This window comes from Carlito syrichta, unplaced genomic scaffold (genome assembly GCF_000164805.1).
Source record: "Carlito syrichta isolate Samal-C Ts95f unplaced genomic scaffold, Tarsius_syrichta-2.0.1 Scaffold309859, whole genome shotgun sequence".
In the NCBI taxonomy this organism is placed as follows: Eukaryota; Metazoa; Chordata; class Mammalia; order Primates; family Tarsiidae; genus Carlito; species Carlito syrichta.
Genome location: NW_007253955.1, coordinates 104114 through 128284, shown reverse-complemented (window position 1 = coordinate 128284; position 24171 = coordinate 104114). Strand labels below are relative to the sequence as shown.

Genomic DNA, 24171 nt, shown 5'->3' with positions numbered 1-24171 from the left:
CTAGGTGGCGAGACAAAGGGATGTGAGGAGAGGGGCAAAGGGGAAGGCAGAAGAATGCCCAGTGCTTGCACACCCGTGGGAACAGCTGCCAAATGGAAATTACTGATGACACTTGCGAGGGTAAAACTGGTAGAGACTTTACCAGAGAACTGAACTGGAAAGGGAAGTGGTGAAGTTTTACTTAGGATATCCCAAATATCCTAAATATTCCAAATATCCTAAAATATCAGCTGAGCTGAGTATGGTGGACGGTCCAACTCAATTCTCAAATAGTAGGAGAAAGCAAAGTATCTTGATACACTTTCCATGCTTGTGCATCCTGGGTCATATAATTGGGGTTCAAAACTGGGATGGAAAATGTCAAGGAAAAATGCTAGTGAATGAGGAAATGGCAAAGGCAAGGAAGATATTTACTCAGCAAGAACAAATATTCATTGGTGTCTATGATGTGCTGGGTATTGTATTAGGGGTATTGAGTGGACAAGACTGATCACCAGCTTCCAATCCAGAGAGGAAAGCAGACGCCGTGTAAAGAGAATTGGGGGCGGGGGGTGGGGGTGGGAAAAACAAGCACAAGTGGGAGCTTCACTTTTTACACATCCTGTTCCTGAGACCCTCTCTTGGCCTCAGTGTCTCCACTCTAAGACAGTGGTCAGTATTACCTATTGCTTTACCTATGCCTTCATACATAAGCGTGTACGTCTAGGTTGTATGCACAGAGTCTGCTTTTGTCTGTATGGGGGAGGGAATCTGTATTTTTCCTCAGATTTTGTAGGTAGTTCTTGTGATGAGAATTCTGATGGTGGATCTGGAACACTGCCTCAGTGAACCCGGGATAGAAAGTTGCTAGTTGGTACTAAGTACACACTGGGAAGGCATTACTGAACACAGCCTGCTGTCCTGTAGGAGATCTTGAGCGTCACCCCTCTGAAGTCTGCCCAGATGGTGTTAGGGGGTCCCTGTACCCACCTCCTTTAGTACAGTCTATTATCATGCTGACTTATTCTGGGTCTCTGCCACTACACTGAATTCTGAGATGACTGCTATTCATCTCTCTTTTGCTGGTGTTTAGCATAAATGGTATACAATAAACATCTGTTGTTAAATGAAGGAGCTTAATGATTTCCAAGTATTTCTGAGCCCTGCTCTAGGGGATAAAACACAGGCAAGGGGATATGCAAGTAGAATACAAAAATACATATGCCACCATCCCCCTGTGATAACAGGAGCATTCAGTGAATCCACTGGTGTAGTCTGAGCTGTGACAGAGTTGCTGTCAGGGCTCTGGAAGACCTGCTCTGGCTTTCTGGGAGGGAACCCATTTACCCCATTTTTCTCAAGCTCCATGTTTCACTTTTGAGTAGCAAATGTGAGAAATAAAAAGTATCTCAATGGGACTTGCTGGAAAACGTCCAGGACTGTAAGATTTTAAAGGCAAAACCTTTGTCTTCCTAAAATGTTACTTCTTTAATAGGGCAAATGGATTTTTTACTTCCACTGCCTGCTTTTAAGAAATGTCTATATGAAAGCCAAATTTTCAGATACTTGAAATAACTGATGATAGAATAAATTTTCTCTAATTTGAAGAAGCAAAATAGAAAGATTCTGAAATTCTGCATGTCATTTAAAATATTACACAAGTACAATAATCTCTTCCAAATGGTGTCACTTTTTTAAAGCTTTTACTCCGTACTTTCACTTAGGAATATGTTATGTGCATACATGGGGAAGCGTGGGAGGGGGCAGTGAAGGAGGAAAGATATTAAGCCTATGAGGCTTGAAGACGTGGCTTTTACCTGCCAGCCCAAATCCCCAAACCAGTGAAGTACTACTGCCACCTCATGGTTCTGTAAGATGCTGACAAGAGGCATGTTCTGCTCACATTATCTAAACTAAACCCAAAGGGTCCCAGGGGTCCACACAGAAGTGTTACTTGGAAAAGATTAGAATAGGAAAAGTCCTTGCTTTTTCATTCAAAGGGATCACGTGCTTCACATTAGTTTGGTTTCAAAAAGACCTCAGGTCTTAAATCTTAGAGAACTATGACGTTTATTTTAACATCTGTGACAGTTTCACATCAAAAAAGCCTCAACATAAAAAAAATTTACCTTCCAACCCCACTGGGACATTCTCACATAAACTAGGATATTTCACAAACAATAAAGTTATTTCTTCAATATTCAATCTTTTCAATCTCATCCATATCTTCAGGGTTGAGTTGCTTAATATTGCTGTCTAAAAGAAAAAAAGAGAAAAGGACCAGTCTTACTCCAGGGCCTAAACTTCATTCTATTCAACTAAACTTCTGAAAATAGAGACACCATGTATAGAAAGCCTTGAGATAGAAACATAAGGATGGTACCAACATAACTGACCGATACCAACAGCATCAAATGTACCAGACTACAGAATATACATGTCTAGATGTCTAGAAAGGCCAGAGTGAAAGTGAGGAGAGCCTGATGAGGTGAGACACTGAGGTATCTCTGCTACAGTCACTTCCTGAGACCAGGGGTGTGGGAGCTCATCACACAACAGTGACTTTCATGCTTCTTCCTCCCTCCTGCCCCACCCAGTTAGCCTAACACAGGGGCACTTAATCTACTTCCCTGAAGAGTTGGTAGACATGCTACACTCAAATCTGTCAACTTTTCAAAACGATACTCCAAACAGCATGTATGTGTCTATATGCATTTCCCTGGGGAAAGTGCCCACTGCTTCCTACAAAGGTCAAACTACCACTGTCCTGGAAGGTGAAAATGTTCTTATTCCTCTGCTCTCAGGCACACACATGGGTTTTGGGATATGGGGTAATTTGAGGAGTGGACATCCAGGTCATGAGACCCTTTGCACTTCTATCAGAGCAATTTGCCAGTCCAGAGTTCCTTCCAGCAGGCCATGATTGGAGCCTACCTTGTTTAGATGGGGCTGGACCTCAGAATTTAGGACTGTTCTATGTGGTAGGGTATGGGCAAGAAGAGGGGGAAAGTATATATAAAAGAAGCTGGGAATAGGAGATAGTCTTAAAGGACTTTACACTTTGCTTAGGGTATTACTTCATAGAATGTGAAAATCTGCTCCAGATTCCAGAATGAGCTATGATGTATAAATCTGAAGTTATACTAATTCTACTTGATTTGTACATTTTTCTTAATCTACCATATAAATATTTAATTAACTGTCTCATAGTAGGATTCTGGTACTGTGACTTAGAAGCCTTCTGCCCCATGGCTTCTGCTTCCATCTCTCACAAGCCCGGACTCAAGCTCTCTAACACACATCATTGCCGTCAGCATTAGCAACCCTGTGGTTCATACTGTGAAAATGGTGCTACTTACTAAAGTGTTCCTGGATTTTCAGGAGCAGGGGAAGCTTATTTACTTCAATCATGTTGAAGGCGAGGCCTTTTTTGCCAAAGCGTCCTGTCCGCCCTATGCGATGGAGGTAGGTCTCATAGTCTGGCTCCTCTCTTTGTTTTACAGGAATATCAAAGTTCACGACAATCGTGACTTGCTTCACATCAATCCCTAGAAGAGGAAAAACATGGTAGGGTCCTGTAATGTTTGCTTCATGACATAGTCATTCAAGAACCAAACACACCAAGGAAATTCTCATTAATAGAGACAATTTATGAATCAAATCTGGCTTTATGTAATTGAAACAGATACTTTGGTCAGTTTGCTTCTATGCTTGCTATCCATGATGCTAGATAACAGTGTCATAGAGGATAATTCTACAAAAGTCTAAATATGTACAAATCATGTATATGTGTGTGTGTGTGTTTGTGTATGTGCACATGTGTGTGTGAGGAGGTGCTCTCACCAAGCCCCCAGAACCACTCTTTCCTCACTGTTCCTTGTGTGTAAGTCCCCAGCAGGCTCCTCAGTCTTGTGTTCCCTTATTATCACAGGCCCCCAGCCCTGCTCCACTTCACGGCTATTGTTCTGGTGAGGTCTCTTTAATTCCTTGCCTCAACTGTTACAACAACTTTCAGACTGGTTTCCCCTCTTTCTCTTCTCATCTCTCCTATGATGGTTACCACAGCAATGTCTAGGACACTTGAGTTCAGAACCCACTGCCCAAATTGTACAGGATAAAGCACATGCAGTTCAAGACCTCAAACCACCCAAAGTCTCATCTCTTCCTTTCCTGACTCACAAATACAACACTCCTATCACAAGGTTCTGGCTGTTTCCCAAAAACATGTAAATTCTCATCCAAATGAATTGCAAAAACCTTTTGATATAGTTTAGATATGTGTCTCCTCCAAATCTTATGTTGAAATGTGATCCTCAATGTTGGGGCCTAATGGGAGGAGTCTGGGTCATGGGGGCAGATCCCTCATGAATGGCTTGGTGCCATTCTGAAGGTAATGAGTTCATTGAGAGCTGGTTGTTTTAAAGAGCCTTCATTCTCTTGCTCCCACTCTCAACATGTGACATACCATCTCCCCTTGCCTTCCACCATGAGCAAAAGCTTCTTGAGGCCTCAACAGAAGCCAAGCAGATGCTGGCGCCATGCAGAACCATGAGCCAAATAATCATTATTTTCTTTATAAATGACCCAGCCTTGGGTATTCTTTTATAGTAACACAAAACAGACTACTACATTTTTCAAAACTTATGTTGCCTAGAAAGACTTCTGTGCAACCCCCTCACCCCTATTGCCTTCCCTCCCCCAACACTAACCAATAGCCGGGATCATGATACTTGTGCTCCTTGTACTTTTGACCCTAGAGCTCTTTGCGCCTTGTTTCCTCTAGGGTATAAAGTTATGCTGTCCAATATGGTAAATGTTAACTCCATGTAGCTATTTAAACTTAAATTAATTGGAAGTAAAAATTCAGCTCCTTAATCACACTAGTCATACTTCAAGTGCTCAAAAGCCATATATGAATAAGTGACTATCAAATGGACAGCAGACTAGAACATTCCCTCACTGCAGAAAGTTCTATTGGGTAATGCCAAGAGAAAGAGCCTAGGTGGTGAGCTCCTGAGAGACAGGACCTCATCTTTTTTCAGGACATCCTTCCAAAGCGTGGAGCTCAGCTTCATTCCTAATGTGGCAGGTTCTCAGTTCTATTTGCTAAGCTAAGAATAAACTAGTAAACACGATTTGAGTATGAGGCCTAAGCAATGATATAGAGAAGGATGAAGAAAGAAGGAAGGTCCTTCTCTTGAAAAAACAGATCCTTTTCCCCACCATAGTCAATATTTTAAAAATTAAACATATGGCAGAAATGCTCAACATCATCAGTTATTAGGGAAATGCAAATTAAAACCACAATGAGATACCAGTATACGTTCTGCCAGAATGGATAACATTAGAGTGACAACACCAATTGCTAGCAAGAATATAGTGCAATTGGAACTCTTCTACACTGCAAAATGGTATAGCCACTATGGGAAAGAGTTTTGTAGCTTTTTAATAAAGCTAAGTGTACACTGAGCATATGATCCAACAATCCCACTCCTAGGTATTTAACCAAGATAAATGAAAATATGTCCACACAAACACCTACACATGAATTTTTATCACCACTTTATTCAAAATAGCCCCAAACTGGAAGCAATCCAAATGTCCATCAACTGGCAAATGGACGAACCATTAATGGAATACTAAAAAGGAATGAACTACTGATACATGTAATGACACTGACGAAACTCAAAAACATCATGTTAGGTGGAAGAAGTCAGACACAGAGACAATATACTATATGATTTAATTTATGTAGCATTTCGGAGGGGACAAAAATACAGAAACAGAAATTTGACCAGTAGTTGCCAGAGGTCATAGGATGGGAGGGGGAGACTGACTGCAAAGGAATGTGTGGAAACTCTGGTAGATGGAGATGAACTGTGCTTGGATGATGGTGATGGTTACACAACTGAATATGTTTGTCAAAACTCATTGAACCTCGCACATAAAGAGTGAATTTTATCATTTGCAAATTACACCTGACTTTAAACACACCTACCTCGAGCACAAACATTGGTTGTTATGAGAACCTTCTCTTTCCCATCCCGAAATCTCTGAATGATGGCGGCTCGTTGCTCCACAGTCAGTTCCCCACTTAACAAAGACACCTGATGGCCATCCTGCGTCATCTCCACAGTCAACCACTTGGCGTTTTGGCGCGTCTATGTAAAAAAGCAAAATCCACCACAGCACCCCAAACTTAAGTAAAGCAACCTGACTGTGCCTGTGACGTTCATGCACGCAGGACAGGAGCAGTGGGAGAGGACTGCAGAGGAGTTTTGGTTCACCTTTCCCTCAGTCCTCGAGGGCCTTTGCAATGTGCATGGACTTCTCTCTCTGCCTGTGCTTCTAAGGGCTACATCCTTTCAACCAAAGCTTTGGCCTTCTCACCCATGAAATGGAGATAGATGTGGCCCACCTACCTCACATGGTGCAATGACAAAATGATATAATGTAATACTGACAACACTCTAAAAGTTTCGCATGTGTTGGGCATCTGGCTGACATCTTTTCATGAATTATGGTCATGTGCTTTCACCACAATTTAATAAATTAGCTATCTATTTTTATTTAAAAAATTTTAAAACAGATACATCCAGCTCCTCTGTCCACCAAAGCTTAAAAATGTTATCTAACTTCCTCAAGGCTATAAGGCTAGCCAGTTGCAGAGCTGAGCTTCATTTTATTCTACAAATATATTTTTAGTGCTGTCCATGTGCAGGCAAGTGGTGGTCTAGTGCAGTAGATGTGGAAGTGAATAAGACAGACAAGATCCTGCTCTCACAAAGTTTAGAGTGTTCACATGGTAGTGAGAAGATAAAACTATGCGTGAATATGAAAAGTGTCAGATAGCAAAAGGAAATATGAAAATAAAATGGGAAATATGAAAATAAAATAGTGTGTAACACCCCTAACCTGATATAGGGTACCTGTAAAAATGACAATAACATCACTTTAAATGTAGATGTATCATAAGCAGTCCCTATGAAATGAGGATATAGAACTCTCCTGAACTTAGTTTAACATCATAGTGAAGATCCTATTCTATTACTTAACCTTTCTAAGTTTCACCCATAGAATACAGAAAATTGCTGTTTAGAGCTGTTCTAAGGATTAAACCAGATAACATACAAAAAGTGCTTAACAAGAACCTAGCTATATTATGGTCCCCCTACTTCTGCCTGTAGGGTAATCTAGGCTTGATGAAGATACATCCACACATGTACCTGGCAGAAGATGATGGCCTGCCCAATGGTGATGCTGCCATAAATGTTACACAGGGCTTGGTACTTGTCTTTCCTGTTCTCACACAACACGTAATACTGCCGGATGTTGTTCAGGGTGAGCTCCTCTTTGCGTAACTTGATAACATTAGGGTCAGGAATGATTCGCTCAGCAAACTGCCACACAGAGTCCTCAAAGGTTGCTGAAAAGAGGAGCATCTGGCATTCGGAGGACAGAGCTCTGTGAAAGAGGAGGGAAGGCTGTCACCCGACTGGCAACCCATCACTTTCCTTTAGGCACTTCATGCCACTGCCATCTGCTGCTCCACGCACCTAATCCATGTGAGGTGCTGCCTGCAATGACCAGCTATGCCTTCATGCAGACAGTCAAGTATCCTGACCCTTCTTGTCACCCCACATTTGGAAACATATGTAAATGAAATGTGGAGCTCAGAGCAAAGTTGAGGCATATATTCTGGAGAGTTTGAAGTCTCTCATGCCAATTTCTTCCATAGGAGAGGCAGTCTCATGCAGCCAAGCAGGGATAATCTAGATGCTCTCTATGGTTACAATCTCACACAAAGATGAATGGGGATGAAGGAAAAAGAGGCTAGACATCTGATGACAGGCATTGTCTATTCCATGATATGGGAGGGGAAAACAGCCATAACTAACTTAATGTGGACTGAGAAGAACCTAGATATAAATAAAAGGGGAGCAAAAGGGAAAAGTACACTAAACCCATAATGAATACACGGCTAACTTATATAAAGTTCAAAAACAGGTTAAATCAATCCATGACCCTGGCAACCAGGAGAGGTTAATTCTGGGGAAAAGAGAGGGACTTGTGATAGGAAAGGGGCTATGTAGGAATTCTGGGGTGCTGGTAAATATGATCTGGGCTGTGACATCAAGTTGGCCTCTTGTGATAACTCACTCAGCAGTATACTTATGATTCATGTATTTTTCTGTACATATTTCATATATCAACAAAAAAGTCAGTTGTTTAAATGAGAGAAACCAGAGAGAAATCAGCTCTTTCGAGAAGAATTCAGAACACTTAGAAGAATAAACTGCTAGTGCTAAAAGGGAGTGAAAGAGATCATATGGTCCACTGATTCCCAAACACTATTTTAAGCCTGTAGCCTCGGCAATCAACAACAGAATGATAGATTTCTAGTTAACTATGGCAGACTATCTACATGTGTTATCTTCTCAGCATAAAAAAATGAAGAGGGCCGGCCTCGGTGACTCAGCCTGTAATCCCAGCACTTTGGGAGACCGAGGAGAGTGGATTGCCTGAGCCTGCTGGTTCGAGACCCACCCGGGCAACTTGGTGAGACCTTGTCTCTACAATAAATCAAAAATTAGCCAGGCATAGTAGCGCATGCCTGTAGTTCCAGCTACTTGGAAGACTGAGGCGGAAGGATTGCTAAAGCTCAGCAGGTCAAGGCCATGGTGGCCAGGAGGGTGCCACTGCACTCCAGTCTGGGTTACAGAATGAAACTCCAACTCAAAAAAAAAAAAAAAGAAATAAAAAGAGATTACTCCACAAAAGACAGATTTATTCTGTGCAGAAATTTCAGACCTGGGGTACCAGTCTCAGTAGAAGGAGTTCCTCTAAAGAGGAGAAGAGAAACTGGCAGACATGTATTTTGAAATATTTTTGGAAGATAAAAAGGGAGTAGAAAAATGGGAAAGTGGATGAAGCCGCAACGTGAGTACTGCAGAATGAAGTGTTGATGAAAATGCAGCTGTTTTCTCAGAACCACTGAGAGGTCTGGGATCCTCCTACAAGCTCCAGGGACCAGAGAATTAGGGAGAAAGAATTGAAAATGGAGTTCATGTCAGAAAACACTAATAAAATTCTGCATTTGTACGCTGGGGCCTCTTGGTCATCTGCTATATCACAATATATAGATTTTTTTTGCATCTGGAGAAAGATGGCACAAGGATTGATATTGCAAGGCCTGAGCCATTTCACTACACAGAAAAAATTGATACAAATTTTATAAGAAAAGGAAATCATGGGCTGTTCTGCACAACACATTTAATTTTTAAGATTTAGTATAAAAATGTAAAATACCTCATTAATTTTTTTTTTTTGTTTTTGAGTTGGAGTCTCACTCGGTCACCCGGACTGGAGTGCAGCCTCGACCTGCTGGGCTCCGGCGATCCTTCCACCCCAGCCTTCCAAGTAGCTGGAACTACAGGCGCACGCTACCACGCCTGGCTAATTTTTTGATTTATTGTAGAGATGAGGTCTCGCCTGCCCAGGTGGGTCTCGAACCCGTGGGCTCAGGCAATCCACTCACCTCAGCCTCCCAAAGGCACGGGATTACAGGCTGAGCCACCGAGCCCGGCGCCATTAATTTTTATATTGATTACTTGAAATTATATTTTGATACAATGGGTTAATTATACAGTAACTTTCTTTTTAATGTGGCTACTAGAAAATTTATAATTACACATATGGGTTGCATTACATTTCTATTAAGCATCACTGGTCTAAGTTTTTTTTAAGCAAAAGGAAGGAAAACTGAACGATGGAGGCTGAACAACCAACACAAATGCTCTAATTATTACTTAATATTCTCTTTAGTAGAAAATAAAAGGGACTTTCATAGAAAGCCTTTTTGACTGCAAAATCTTCCCCGGCATTATGAATCTCTCATTTGCTGTTATATATAAACATACCAGCTTATTAGTAAGAGGATGAGAAGAAAGGAATCTCCTTTGATCTCTGCCTGTGCCATAAGAGATAAGATAGACAAGTGGGACCTCATTAAACTGACAAGTTTCTGCAAAGTCAAAGAAACCATCAAGAAAACAGGGAGACAGTCTATAGACTGGGAAAAAATATTTGCCAACTCCATGTCTGACAAAGGCCTAACATCAAGGATCTACAAGGAACTCAAATGTGCCGAAAAGAAAAAAACAAACAGCCCCATTACAAAGTGGGCAAAAGATATGAATAGACACTTCTCAAAAGAAGACATACGAGCAGCCAACAGATACATGAAAAAATGTTCAGCTTCACTAGTCATCAAGGAGATGCAAATTAAGACTACACTGAGATACCATCTAACTCCAATCAGAATGGCCATCATCAACAACTCAAAAAATAACAGATGCTAGAGAGGATGTGGTGAAAAGGGAACACTTCTACACTGATTGATCCAAATTATTTTAAATAGGAAGGCTGGCAGGAAATATGTATAAGAAACAGTTGGATCCATCTACTTTAGATAGCTAAGCACCTACAAGCAGAAGACTAGAAGTTTGTTCTGTGCAGAAATTTTAGACTTGAGGATACTCAGTAGAAGCCTCAGTAGAAGATGGGGGTAAAACAGCTGAAAAGAGAATATCAAGTGAAAATATGCACACTGAATGTCAGAGCCCTTCCAGCCTATGTCACTGCTCTACTCCCAGAATGTCAGTAGCCAATGGTCTGCCCTCCCAGAAGGAGATCAGAGACATTACACAGTCCTAAAGACCTCCAGGTGACAATTATTAGAAAGTAGAGCACCCCAAGTTATAAGCCCCAGCCACATACATAAAGCTATCAATTAGAATTTTAGCTCCTCATCCTAGATTATGAAAGGCTGGTCAAGTTATCACCAGATATGAAGAGGAAAATTTTGCTGTGAAAGAGACTAGTAAACAAACATAAAAGGATACTTGGATAATTCAGAAACAATGTTGAAAACAGAAACCTTTTAAAAAATACTATTATTAATATCCTTAGAAAGATAGCATTAGATATTGCATCTTGTAACACAAGAAAAGGAAGCTACATCAAATAAACAGCGAACACCAGAGAACACCACTAGTATGATTCTGGCAGACAGAAAAAGAAAGCTAAATGGTTGCGTTATTTTAATGACAAATGAAAGGATACACACAACTGGGTTGAAGGACAGATTTTGGAACTAGGCATGGTGGAGAAGGTTATGTGGAAAGCATGTACAAAGACTGAATCTCACAAGTTCAGGATGAGACAGGCAGTACTTCTAAATGAAAAAGGTTTTTTTGCCTCCTCAAAGGCACCAGTGCTCAGTTGAAAACAGTAGATGCTGAGTTAGCTTGGTCATACCACACAAATGAACTGCTTATTGTATTATTTCTTTGATATCTCTATGAAACCAAGTATAGTTACACTTTCTGGTTCAGAGGTTGCAAGTAAAACATCCCATGGGTGAATAAACATCTATTTTGATAATAGATGTCTCATCTCTTTTAGTGCAGAGCTGATCCTATAACATCTTACCAATGACCATGTTTTCTTTCTTTTCTTTTCTTTTCTTTTCTTTTTTTTTTGAGTCAGAGTCTCACTATGTCGCCCAGGCTGGAGTGCAGTGGCACGCTCAAAACCACCGCAGCCTCGACCTGCTGGGTTCAGGCTTCCACCTCAACCTTCCAAGTAGCTGTAACTATAGGTACCCACCAACACGCTCACTAATTTTTTGATTTATTGTAGAGATGAGGTCTTGCCACGTTACCCAGGCTGGTCTCGAACCCGTGGGCTTCGGCGATCCTCTCACTTCTGCCTTTCAAAGTGCTGGGATTATAGGCATGAGCCACCGTGCCCAGTCAACCATGTTTTTCAACAGTACATCAAGTGATATGTCAAATCACAGCAATAATAAAAATATTCCCCCAGCTCTTAGATTCTCTGATTTGAAAAATGGAGTTTCAAAATATCTTCTTGACTTCTATGAAGTTTTAATAAAACACAGAAAATATAAAACAAAAGACTGTTCATATCTTATCCAAATAAAAACTAACCTTTACTCAATTATCTGCCTATGCAGTCAACAGTACAAATGCAAATTTTGGCAAATTATATTCAGTTCATCAACTTGTTATAAAAACAAAAAAGAGAAAATATCTTACTTGCTAAGTATTCTGCATACTTTGCACACAACACTCCTAAAAAGGGGTATGATCTGCTTATCTGTGATATTGAGCCTTTTACTATCAAAGTTTTTGTTAATTTTTTAGTTTCCTTAAAACTTGTGGAAGCACTTAATGAGATTTTTAACTATATAGAAATGGAAAGAGATGGTTTCCTTAGACATGTGCCTATAAGATGACTATCATTGTTGCTGGCCATTGAAAAGATTAAAAATATTAGCCTGCCATAAAATCATATTTCCAAAGTGTAGAACAAAAAGGAATGTCCTTCTCCAATTTGGAACGATATTGAAGATGAGAATAGAGAACAGAGAACAGGACTGTAATAAAACAGAAATGGCATGCTGTTTCTCCAAAACTGACTGATGACCTCTTAGGAGGCTATAAGTTGTCTAGAAAAAAGGAAGAGTGGACTGACTGCACCACCTAAGTTGTTTGGTGCCACATATAAGGTGTGACAAAAACTCATGTAGCAAGAAAATGACTCATTTTTGTAAGAAATAAGACTGCTGTAGAACTCAAAATGTTACCAGAAAATGGCCATCAAGTTGAACAGAACTTTCTCATTTGTTTACTAAAACTATAACTTATTTGAAATCTATCTTTAATTTACAAGTTTAAATTCACAAGTCTAAATCACAACTGTTTTCCTTGAGAAAGAGAGACTTAAGTTTTGATGATGTCCAATGTACTTTAGAGTATTTAAAAATGCTAGCTGTTTTACATATAGACAGTCTTTTTTTTTTTTAATTTTTAAAAATTTTTTTGAGTTCGAGTCTCACTCTGTCACCCAGACTGGAGTGTAGTAGCCGCTCCCAGTCACTGCAGCCTCGCCCTTCTGGGCTCCGATGATCCTTCTGCCTTAGCTTTCCGAGTAGCTGGAACTACAGGCACATGCTACCTTGCCTGGCAAATTTTTTTAATTTATTTATTGTAGAGATGAGGTCTCACCAAGTTGCCCAGGTGGGTCTCAAACCTGTGGGCTCAGGCAATTCACTCACCTCGGCCTCCCAAAGCGCGGAATTACAGGCTGAGCCATTGAGTCTGGCCATATAGACAGTCTATATGATGCAAGTTATAGATGCAAAAGATCTGAATGACAGACAGCTGGTCTACCAAAACAAGCCTATAGATATAGTGGACGGACATTTCTAGAGAGCTAGAAACAAATTCTTACAATACCTTAAATATTCTCACCACATACAAACGAGCTAACTATATGAAGTGATTGGCATGTTAATTAGCCTGATTGTGGCAATCATTTCAAAAATGTATACACATAGCAAAATATTATGCTGTATACTTTGAATATATACGGTTTTTAGGTCAATTATACTTCAATAAAGCTGAAAAAAAAAATCCAGAGGATTACATTGCAAAAATTAAATAAATAAAAACCTACTACTGATAGTAAGTACCATCCTAAATATTCTGTGCTTTTGTTAGAATATTTAGTTTGACATTATCATCAGACTGACACCAACCAGTATGGGCTTGATAAGAGCAGAGCTACAAGTGAAAATGAATTTTACTTTTGACTATATACAGTTTACTACCACATAAAAGAAGACTACAGGCAGTTCAGAGAGATATTATTGGAAAAGAAAGGAGAATGAGTAAAAATATTCTACTGTATCATGAGACAGAAAGAATATCATTATTTTCATTAACTATAGGTAATATCTGCTTAATTAGCACTACTATATTATGCTCCCTTTGTGAAAATACTTTATTTATGGGTCTCAAGAATATATGGCATTTCCTACAAAGTATAAAGACCCAAAAAGAGTTTTAAAAGTTAAAAAAAAACTGCTATAGCAGAGACTGAAACATAAATTATTGTCATAGCTACCCATACATATTAATTTAATAGGTTCTACTATCAATAACTAATAATTACTACTGTTAACTAGTACTAAGGCTATTTTGTTTAAATAGTAGCATCATATAACAGAAAATACAGAACATAATTTCAAATAAATGTTTTTCATATTTTTATGTTAAAGTATAGCACATGTATATAATTATTTCTATTTTATAAGGGACTCAAAAAACACGGAATTTATTTTTAAAAATTTGTTCTTACATGTTTATTTTTATATTAAAAATTGTGTATTAATTCTTACATGTTTAAACTTCAGTCACCTTCAAAATACTCTTCGTTTGATACAATACACCTATTAAGATGCTTTCACTCTGCTCAAAACAGTTTTTGAGTTCATCAATTTTTTTTTTTTTTTTTTTTTTTTTTGAGTTGGAGTCTCACTCTGTCACCCAGACTGGAGTGCAGTGGCTGCTCCCGGCCACCACAATCTCGACCTGCTGGGCTCCGGCGATCCTTCCGCCTCAGCCTTCCAAGTAGCTGGAACTACAGGCACGTGCTACCACGCCCAGCTAATTTTTGATTTTATTGTAGTGATGAGGTCTCACCAAGTTGCCCAGGCGGGTCTGAGCTCATCAATTTTGATGCTTTTTACTGCTTCTACTGTTTTTTGTTTCATCTCTTCCACTTTGGCAAAACATTTCCCTTTGAGGACTTTTTCATCAAGAAAACAATAAAAAATCACTTGGGGTAAGATTGGATGAATAGGGGTCGCCTACAACCTTTGGAATAATCTGTGAAAAATATAATTTTCCTACTTAGGTGTTTTTATTTTTGCCTCTTGGCTTGCAACTTTTCTCACAGAACAGATCATTTGTCTTTTAGAGAGCAAACATTTCATCCAACAGTATTTTTCTCCTACTGGTCATTAAATTCTCTAACAAACTTAACATTAGACAAAGAGATCTTTGGTAGTCCTCTGACCACAGTTTAAAAGGTATTCAATTTTTCCCAACTAACTTTTTTGACCCTTACTGGTTATTATTGTTAGCACTTCACCTTTTACATGTGGTATGATTTCCTTTCTCCATTTTTTTCCTCCAACTCTTAAGTGTCCCACTTATGTGCATAGTATTCATTATTGCCTCATCACTCTCAATTTTATATTTTTTCATAAATACTAAATAAATACTTAATAATTGGATACCTTTTCCTCTTATCACTTTTAGCTCACTGCTTATATTCTTACATGTTTAAACTTCAGTCACCTTCACAGTACTCTCTGAGGCAATACACCTATCAAAATGTTTTTTCTACTATTTAAAACAGTTTTTAAACTCATTAATTTAAGGTCTTTTAGTGCTTCTGCCAATTTTTGTTTCACCTCTTCCACATCAGCAAAACTTTTCCCTTTGAGGACTTTTTTTAGTGGGGAAACAAAAAAGTCACTCGAGGTGAGACTGAGTGAACAGGGAGGGTGGGGCACGGTGGTCATGCTGTTTTTAGTCGAAAACTGATGAACACTCAGCACAGTGTGGACAGGTATGCTCGTAAATCGTCCACCACAAAATGGGCAAATGTGTTGACATAATCTCCAAAAAAAAAAAAAAAATTCACTGAAGCCAAATGCAGCCTCTCACAACAATGCTAGCAGGTACACTGATGCCAATGAATTCCTAGAACACTTACCTAGCAAAGGAAGCCTGTACTATAAGGAGCCACCTTCCAAAAGATAATTCTGGGCTTTTTTTTTTTTTGGTCCTCCTTGTATTTATTTTTTTAGTCTCCTAGGACTGTGTCCTGGATTGGCTCTCTAAAAAGTTGGTTACTCTAGGAAAGAGATAACTCAAGAAAAATTTTCCAGAACAGGCAGGCACAAGTTTTGAGACTAAAAAGATGCACTAACATATGATGAATGAAAAAAGACCTGAACCAAAGCACATCATGGAAAAGTTTCAGAATGTCATAAAGAAAGAAAACCTCCAGAGCTTCCAGGGAAGGAAAAAATAAGTTACACGCAAAAGCTTAGAGATCAAGATGACATTAGACTTTTCAGCAACAAATGGAAGCTGAGAATATTAATTAAATGTTAAAGTTACATTTTTAAAAATGTCCTGTTTTCAACACTTCTTTGAACTTAGAGGGAGAATGATTTTCAAGATAGGATTCCTGTCCAGGCAAATTATCAATCATAAGATCAAATTTACAGGTACAATAGAAACATTTTCAGACATGTAAAGGATGAAAAGTTAACCTCCTATATATTCTTTATTTGGAAGACATCAGAAAATGTACTCCAGCATACTAAGGAAGTAGTCCAAGAAAAATAACTCAGATAATGGGAGATTTTAACTGTAAATGAGCAAAGGGAAGACCCATGATGACAGCTGTATAGCAGGTCTAGAGAGTAATCAGTCCAGATTGAAGCTGGAGAGGGAGAGAGTTTTTGGGACATTATCAGGAAAAAACAGAAAGTGACTATTTGACTATTTGGAGACATCTGACATATGACACATATGACAGAATAGGGAAAATTAAAGGCCCTTATATAGTGATACTAACTAAATGAAAAAAGTGAAATTATTAATTCTAGGGGAAAAGGCTGTACAAGAAAAACAGTAGACCCTCCAGGTTCATGGGTTCTATATCTGTGGACTCCATATCTGTGGACTCAACCAACTGTAAATTGAAAATACTTGGGGAAAAAAGTGTACTGAACATATATGTGCATTTGTGTGTCCTTGTATGAACACGTACAGACTTTTTTCTTACAATTATTCTCTAAATAATATAGTATAATAATTATTTACATAGCATTTACATTGTAATAGGTATTATAAGTAATCTAGAGATAATTTAAAGTACACAGGAGAATGTGCATAGATTATATGCAAATACTACACTATTTTATGTCAGTGACTTAAGCATCTATGAATTTTGATATCCTCAGGGGAGAGGGGGTCCTAAAAGCAAACCCCCGATGGATCCAGAGACAGAGAACTGTAATTATAATAATACATCTCTTGGCTCAGTAGTGAACAACACTTATGCTGTTATATGATCTCACTACCAACTAATAATGTGACTAAAGTCTTATAATTACAGAGAGGTGACAGAGGGGATAGTAAAGACAGATTAGAAGGTAGTTTAAAAGAACTTAATTCCTACTTCCTGTAATGGGAAATCAATTGACAATGACTATCCATCAGAAAACAGCAGTATGAGAAAATTACTGAAAGGTATGAAGGTTAATAGCAGAAAAGAAAGGTATTCTTTTGAGGTTGGAGCAGTGAGTTACTGTTTTTCATTACAAGTCTTTCAATACTATTTGAATTTAACACTAAGTTTATAATACTTTATTTAAAAATAAGTAATACAGACTCCTAAAACTTACTCTCAGAAATTCTGATATAGTAAAACTGAGATTGGGCCTTGTAATCTGTAGTTTTAAGCCCTTCAGGGGATCCCGACAGAGGCCTAGTAAAACTGTGTGATGTATTTAGAAATCAAAGGTAAAGTCAGGACTAGATCACAGGTCTACTGATCCCAGGTACTATGTCCTCGACTCTGTCTCAATTATCCATTGTATCCTCACAATATCCATATCCCAGGTTTTAATAGATACTCTTTACAATTTTGCTCAAAATATAAAACATTAAAGGCAAATTTGGTGCAGGTGCATGACATAGATTCCATCTGTAAGCCTGTGTTGCAAAAATAAAGTAGTCAGGCAAGGTGACAAGCTGAAGGTGATGGAAAATTACAGCAGTGTGAGGGGCCCTTGAGCTGCCCAAAATAATGAAAACCCAAGTTTGTTTTAGAGGTTAAGATAGTGAGGAATTAAGCAACAAAAACAATTAGGAGCAGCAGACAAATGAAATTCTTTATCTGGACAAAAGATCAAGGAAGAAAGGGTGACTCTGAAGATTACCTTTGAATACGAATACTCTGATCTGAAAATCCTTGGGTATCAATCATCACATCTGCTTCATCCAGGACAAATACACGAATCTTATTCAAATCAATCAATTTTCGTTTAAAACACCAATCTAGGACAGTCCCAGGAGTTCCAATTATAATCTGTTTAGTGACATCAGTGCCTCTGGGAACTAGGGAGAAAAGAGTTTTAAGTGCTCCTTCTGATGCAAACAACCTCCAGCAAGCTACAAGTCAGGACAATGCAATACAGAGCTCAGAAGCAAGGTACAGTGCATAATGATTTTCCAGGTATAAACCCTGAGGATTACCATGGTTTTTGATTTTGCAGAATTTTCAGAATAAATTACCAATTTTCTAGGTTTATGAAAATAATAGTCTTGTGTATTTGATTCTGCTTCATGGTCATTTAAAAATTCACCTTACAGCAATCCCACTGTCCTACAGAAATAGTGGTATAGCTGTGAAAACTACAAACCTTCCCGAAATAAAAAACAACCAAGCTGTCTATCAACAAATTAAATTAAACAAATTATGGAATATCTTGTGTCTAGTAAAAAGAATGGGATGGTATGAAAAAAGTGCTCCCATTTTGTAAACACTCAGTGAAAATAAACACATATATGTGCATTTCTGTGTGCTTGTACAAACCAAAAAAACCGCTAAAACAAAGGTCTGCCTTTTTTAATAGTACTATGGTAATTTTGGGGACTAGGTGTGAAGGACAAGGAACAACTTTCACTTTTACCTTTTAATCATCTTTCCTTTAAAGTTCTTTTCATTATAAGCATGTAATACTTTAATGAAAAATTAAAAAATAAATGCTATACTGCACAAAACAACCAAGTCTCAAAGTAAAGACTATAAAGGCATCCTTCTACAGGATGTGGAAATTATGTAGTTAATGTTTACTGGGTCTTTATCATATGCCAGGTATTGTGCATTTTGCTTTATCTATATCATTTCATTTAATTCTGATAATGATGCTATGATTCAGGTGCTATTACCTCCCCCATTTAAGAGATGAGGAAGCAGAGAAATTCTATAACATGCTTATTAATGGTGAAGCCAGAATTTAAAAAATCAGCCAGGTCTGGCTTGCTGATACATACGTCGATTCCCTCGAATGGCATACATCACTTGAACATCCACACAGAATTTTCCCATCTGCTCAACCACACGGCCAGTTTGCAAAGCCAACTCATAAGTAGGAGCCAGGCAGAGGCACTGTGGGATAGAGAGGGAAGAGGGAGAAGAAAGGTTCATACTAGCCATCTTTCAAATTTGGACTATAAAAATTTGTACAGGGCGAGACACAGAAATGAAATTAAAAGTTTTGGTTGAATAAACGATTTTATTTTTTATCTATTTGTTTTGAATTGGAGTCTCACTCTGTTGCCCAGACTGGAGTGCAGTGGCACGCTCCTGGTAATTGTGGCCTCAACTTGCTGGACTCCAGCGATCCTTCCACTTCAGCCTTCCAAGTAGCTGGAATTACAGGCGTGCGCTACCACGCCCAGCTAAATTTTTATTTATTGTAGAGACGAGGTCTTGCCAAGTTGCCCAGGTGGGTCTTGAACCCGCAGGCTCAGGCAATTCACTAGCCTCAGCCTCCCAAAGTGCTGGGATTACAGGCTGAGAATAAATGATTTTAAACTGAATACAATTTAACAGCTGATAAACTTGTGGTGAATGCTGAGTATGAAATAGGGGAGGGGCTGGAAGATGGAGAAATAGCTACCTTTTATAGACTCCTCTCTAAGGGTTATTTAGAAACACACCTTACTTGTCACCCTTTTTTGATGGAGGAAGAATAGGATGCAGGGAGGTTGGGAATCAACAAGAGAGGGAATGCAAGACAAATGACAGCTTGATCCCCATCACCTCTTGTCTGCTAAGTGTGCCTATTTCTGGAACACTCCCTGCTTGATCCAATCTATCTATATTGTCTGTCTATCTATCCATCCATCCATCCATCCATCCATTCATCCATCATCCTGCCAGAATAATATTCCCCCAAACTCTTTCATTTGTTTTTCCATACCCCATAAAAACGGTGACTGTTGTTGAATAAAGATGTTGATAAAAGAAACTGGTGATATCTAATACATTTACATGTGTCAACCAGGAATCTGTGATAGAGAAGGAAACATAGCCAAAGTGCTAAAAATAGTTCCACACACATCTTCAACATTTTCAAATAATGTTCAAGCACAGCTTATCCTAAAGAATTTTTACTGATAACACCAAAATCCAAATATAAATTTCATTGAACTTTTCTAAAATGCCCAAGATTTCCTATTCATGGCCTTAGTCACCCACACTATTGCTCATCTGGCTGATCAGAGTGTAAACTTGCTAAGAGAGCCCTTGTGTTCCCCACAGCATTTAACGCATACAGGTACTCAGCTTATCAAACAAGTTGGGAAAGACAAAAAGGTACTTTACAGGAGTGGAAACTACACTAGGAGAACAGTAAACTGGGTGTCAGTGCCAGTCCTGGCTCAGTCACTCTCTGCGGACCTCAGGAAAGACATTTCTCCTTCCAGGCATCAGCTTCCTCTTCTGCTAAAGTGAGGTGGACTGGATGATCTGGTCCTACAGCTATATGGCTACCATTATTGCATGCTTACTTTATACCAAGTACAATGCTAAAAATTACAATTTCATTAAATTCACATGCTGGCCCTATGAGGTATGCATTCATCCATTCATTCAATGTTCAAAGAGTGGTTTTACAAGCCAGGTATTGTGCTAGGTGCTATACTTCAATGGTGAACAGATCAAATAACATCCTTGCTTTTATTATCTTTACAGACAAGGATTAACAAACTCAGAGGTTTGCTAACTTTCCTAAGACATTCAGCTAGTAACTGAAGAGGATAGGATTGAAACCAGTCAGACTATAAGCTTATGCTCTCCATCACTGTCCCATACTGCTGTCCAATGCTCCATGACCTTATGAAAGAATGTCTATTCTAAATATTGTCACATCACTGTAGTAATCATATCACTGCATTAATATCACCTATTACTAAAATAGCATCAACATTGCAAGCATCTCCCCTTCCCCAGCCTTTCCTTACCTGTGGAAATAATTCCAAGGTATTAACTCTGCTCAACATTGCCAAGACAAAGGCAGCTGTTTTTCCCGTACCAGACTGGCTCTGTGCTATGAGGTTCTGGGGTCTGTAGAAAAGAGGAGACCACTGGGCATAAACTGAATACACATGAGCCCAGGCATAAATTGAACCAAACTGTAATACCACTACTGTTAAACATAGCCAAGTTGGAATACCACTACCCTGAAAACTCACGGATATGCCAGCATCATAGGTAGAGCCATCTCTTGGATTTTGGATGGTCTATTAAATCCCATTGAATAGATCCCTTTTAGTAACTCTTCTTTTCTGTCAAAAAAAAAAAAAAAAAGAAAATCAAACACTTAAAGCCTGTGGTTGGTCAGTAGTCTCAGAAACATATATTTGAAAATATATTTCTAAATTAATTAACTTTGAAGTTGAGTTGTAAAAGTAATGTTTAGAAATATATCATTCATACTTCAACTACCAAACATAAACAATCATGCCTGTACAGTTGGACCACTAAAATAATAAGCTGCGCTATAAGGCTAGGCAAAGGACAGAAGTAAGGTTTTAAGTTCAACTTTCTGTTGAACAAAGCAAAAAAACCCCCAAAAAACAAAAAAGGAAAACAATTCATCTTATAAAAAGAGTCTATCAGTTTTCCAGGAGAGTTATACTTTCTGCATAAGCAGAAAACAAATTGACATTTACTGTTTAGTTCTTTTTCAAGAATCACATTGATGTTTTAAACAGTAATCTACAAAGAAGATAAAACTTTATTTAGGTGATTATTATATGAATTCTCCCTAGGAGCAGAAGATACAATATTACCTTCTGAGGCAATATTTTTAAATGCATCTTCCCTGGGGGGTCTTCAGAAAAAAGTCAGAATAAAGCAAGCAGGCTGGAACACTTTCACGTTTAATGATAAGCGCATTTGTATGTGCTTAATTGTTAGATTACTGACAGCCCACTTTTAATCATAGGTGAGCTTCTCCTACCATTTAGAAAAAAGTATGGGTGTCAGGATTTTACCCTTTACATAAGTCTGTATCAGTATGCTTCTCTTTCTGTTAAAATACATTTCCTTAATGTACACAGATAAATTCCTAGAGAATGCAAACCCATTTGGGAAAGTCATTCATACCATTTGAAACAAAACATAATCAGGAAAGTAAGCAGTTATAACTCATCTAAAGTGGGTGAGGGAGAATGTTTGGGTCATCAGAATCTGGATTCTGGTATGGAGAGTAGCAATCTGGCTTTGCCTGGCTCAGCGATTCCCCTTAGTATCGCAAAACTAAAATACTTTACTATCAAAAAGTTCTCAATTCGCTGGGCAATTTGAATCCTAGTGGTATCCCGGAGTTCTTCTCTGACCTATATTTTGAATGCATGCAAAATGTACAAATCTCATTTTAATACTGAATATTAGAAAACAAAGGTGATCCTGATGGTTTTTGTTATTAGCAGACTAGTTTGTTCTGTGCTGTGCTTTCCAGCATTTTCCCATACTAAAAGTAAGCATACTCACAGCCGCAGCTCTTCAAATGTTTTTACTGAGTAAAGTGGAGAGCTGGGATCCTTCTGTAAAACTTCAACTTGGTGACTGGATTCTACTAAGGACTGACGGATTAACTTGTTTAAGAGTGAATTAGCTGCCAAATCCACTAGAAAAATGAAAATAAAAAAGGGGAACATCAAGCTTCCTGAATGACATCAAGTAAGTTGCCTTTCCCATTTTAGTGGTTGTGTATCAAGCAATTGCACCTACGCTCATCTTTCTTCTAAAAGAAGGTTCTAGAAAGAGTGACACAGCACTGAGAATTCCTTCTTACTGAGGAACTAGTTTCTTATGCTCTGTTGCTACACCAACCTCTACCTTCAGGCAGTCTATGGCCATTTCCACGAGACCTAATTCTTCCTTGACAGCTGGACATTCTTAACTCACTCCCTGAATTTTTTATTTCAACTTTTTTTAAAAAAAGAAATAGATCCTACTTCTAATGTAGAATATCTTCTGATAATCACTATTCATAAAAAGAGAAGACATAATTCTTCTCAGAGATTATATTATTCACTCACACTGTGAAGCTGATGATAAACAGTAAGCTAGTAGATACATGCAAATCAATTTATCTCCTACCTACATCTTCATCATCTTCTGTGTTGTTGATAGAACCATCTAAAAGAATGGAAAAGAAATAATAACTGCAAAGATAAATGATGAGTAGAAATGTAAAGTATACGACTCCATTTTTTCCTCCCGACTCTTCAGTGTGTACAGACAGAAGAGTCATTTCATGGAGGAGTGGATTAAATGGCTGGGATGGTAGTGAAGGGTGTTGAGTTAAATTAAGAGTCCAAGGTATTTCACTTGGCAGGGACATGATGAAAGCAATGCCTTTTAATTAATGGAGGCCAATATGTTTTACCCTAACAGCACTCACCTATGCTTGAAGCTGCAGTACTCTTAATAAACCGAAGGTTCTTCCTGGAGTGGCTGAGGTTAGAAAACTATTAAAAGACATAAATTTCAACCGATATTAGGAAGCAAACCATCAAAAAGCCCAATGCTCCCCTACCATGGGGGCTAGAAAGGACTCAGGGAAGATCACCCGAATATTGTTTCCTTGGCAATAATAGGCATTAAAAATTCCTTTCAGGAAGACGTCGCTTGGAGGAATTATTCTGAAATTGGAGGAGACTTTCTGGATTCCCTGAACACGAAGTTCCTCTTTATCAGGCCTCTAGTTTAAAGATGGGCAATACTTTGGGATCGTAGTATCAATAAGGGCATGGTAGCTGGGAAAATACGTTGGCAGATAGAAGATGGAAGCAAGCCGGGGCTTAACGGTCAAATGGGGAGAGTAGAAAGCTCAGTCCAGTTGGGGCCACCAACTGCTTTCCCTCCCTGGATTTACACGTGTCTTCATTTTGGCCTCTCAAACCAGAAGTCTTGCCTCTCTGAGGGGCTCTGTTTCTGTGGCCCTCTTCCAAACCCTTCCCACATCACCCCTCCACCATTTGACACTCCACTTCAAACGCTAGCGGGGCTCTCCCTCCCCTGCCCAGCTGATTCCCCTCTGGGAGTGCCGCAGGCCCCCGCGCCTCTGCCCTCCCCGGCTCGGTGGCGGTTACGTGGCTGTTCAGCCGCTCGCTCTCCGCCGCCCCTGCGTCGCCTCCCCAAAGTAACGACGCCATGGCT

At 38.9% G+C, this 24171-nt stretch overlaps 1 protein-coding gene across 1 annotated transcript; it reads right to left on the bottom strand.

Annotated features, from left to right (window-relative positions):
• Positions 1-1960: 1960 nt before the first annotated feature.
• DDX25 (DEAD-box helicase 25) lies at positions 1961-24171 on the bottom strand. The gene is made up of 12 exons (XM_008068073.2): positions 24105-24171; positions 23414-23480; positions 23110-23148; positions 22498-22633; positions 21195-21287; positions 20964-21066; positions 18990-19104; positions 17873-18050; positions 7206-7443; positions 5978-6140; positions 3339-3527; positions 1961-2235 (listed from the first exon to the last, which is right to left on the bottom strand). The coding sequence occupies exons 1-12, from the start codon at positions 24165-24167 to the stop codon at positions 2174-2176; spliced, it is 1446 nt and encodes a 481-aa protein (XP_008066264.2). The 5' UTR covers positions 24168-24171; the 3' UTR covers positions 1961-2173.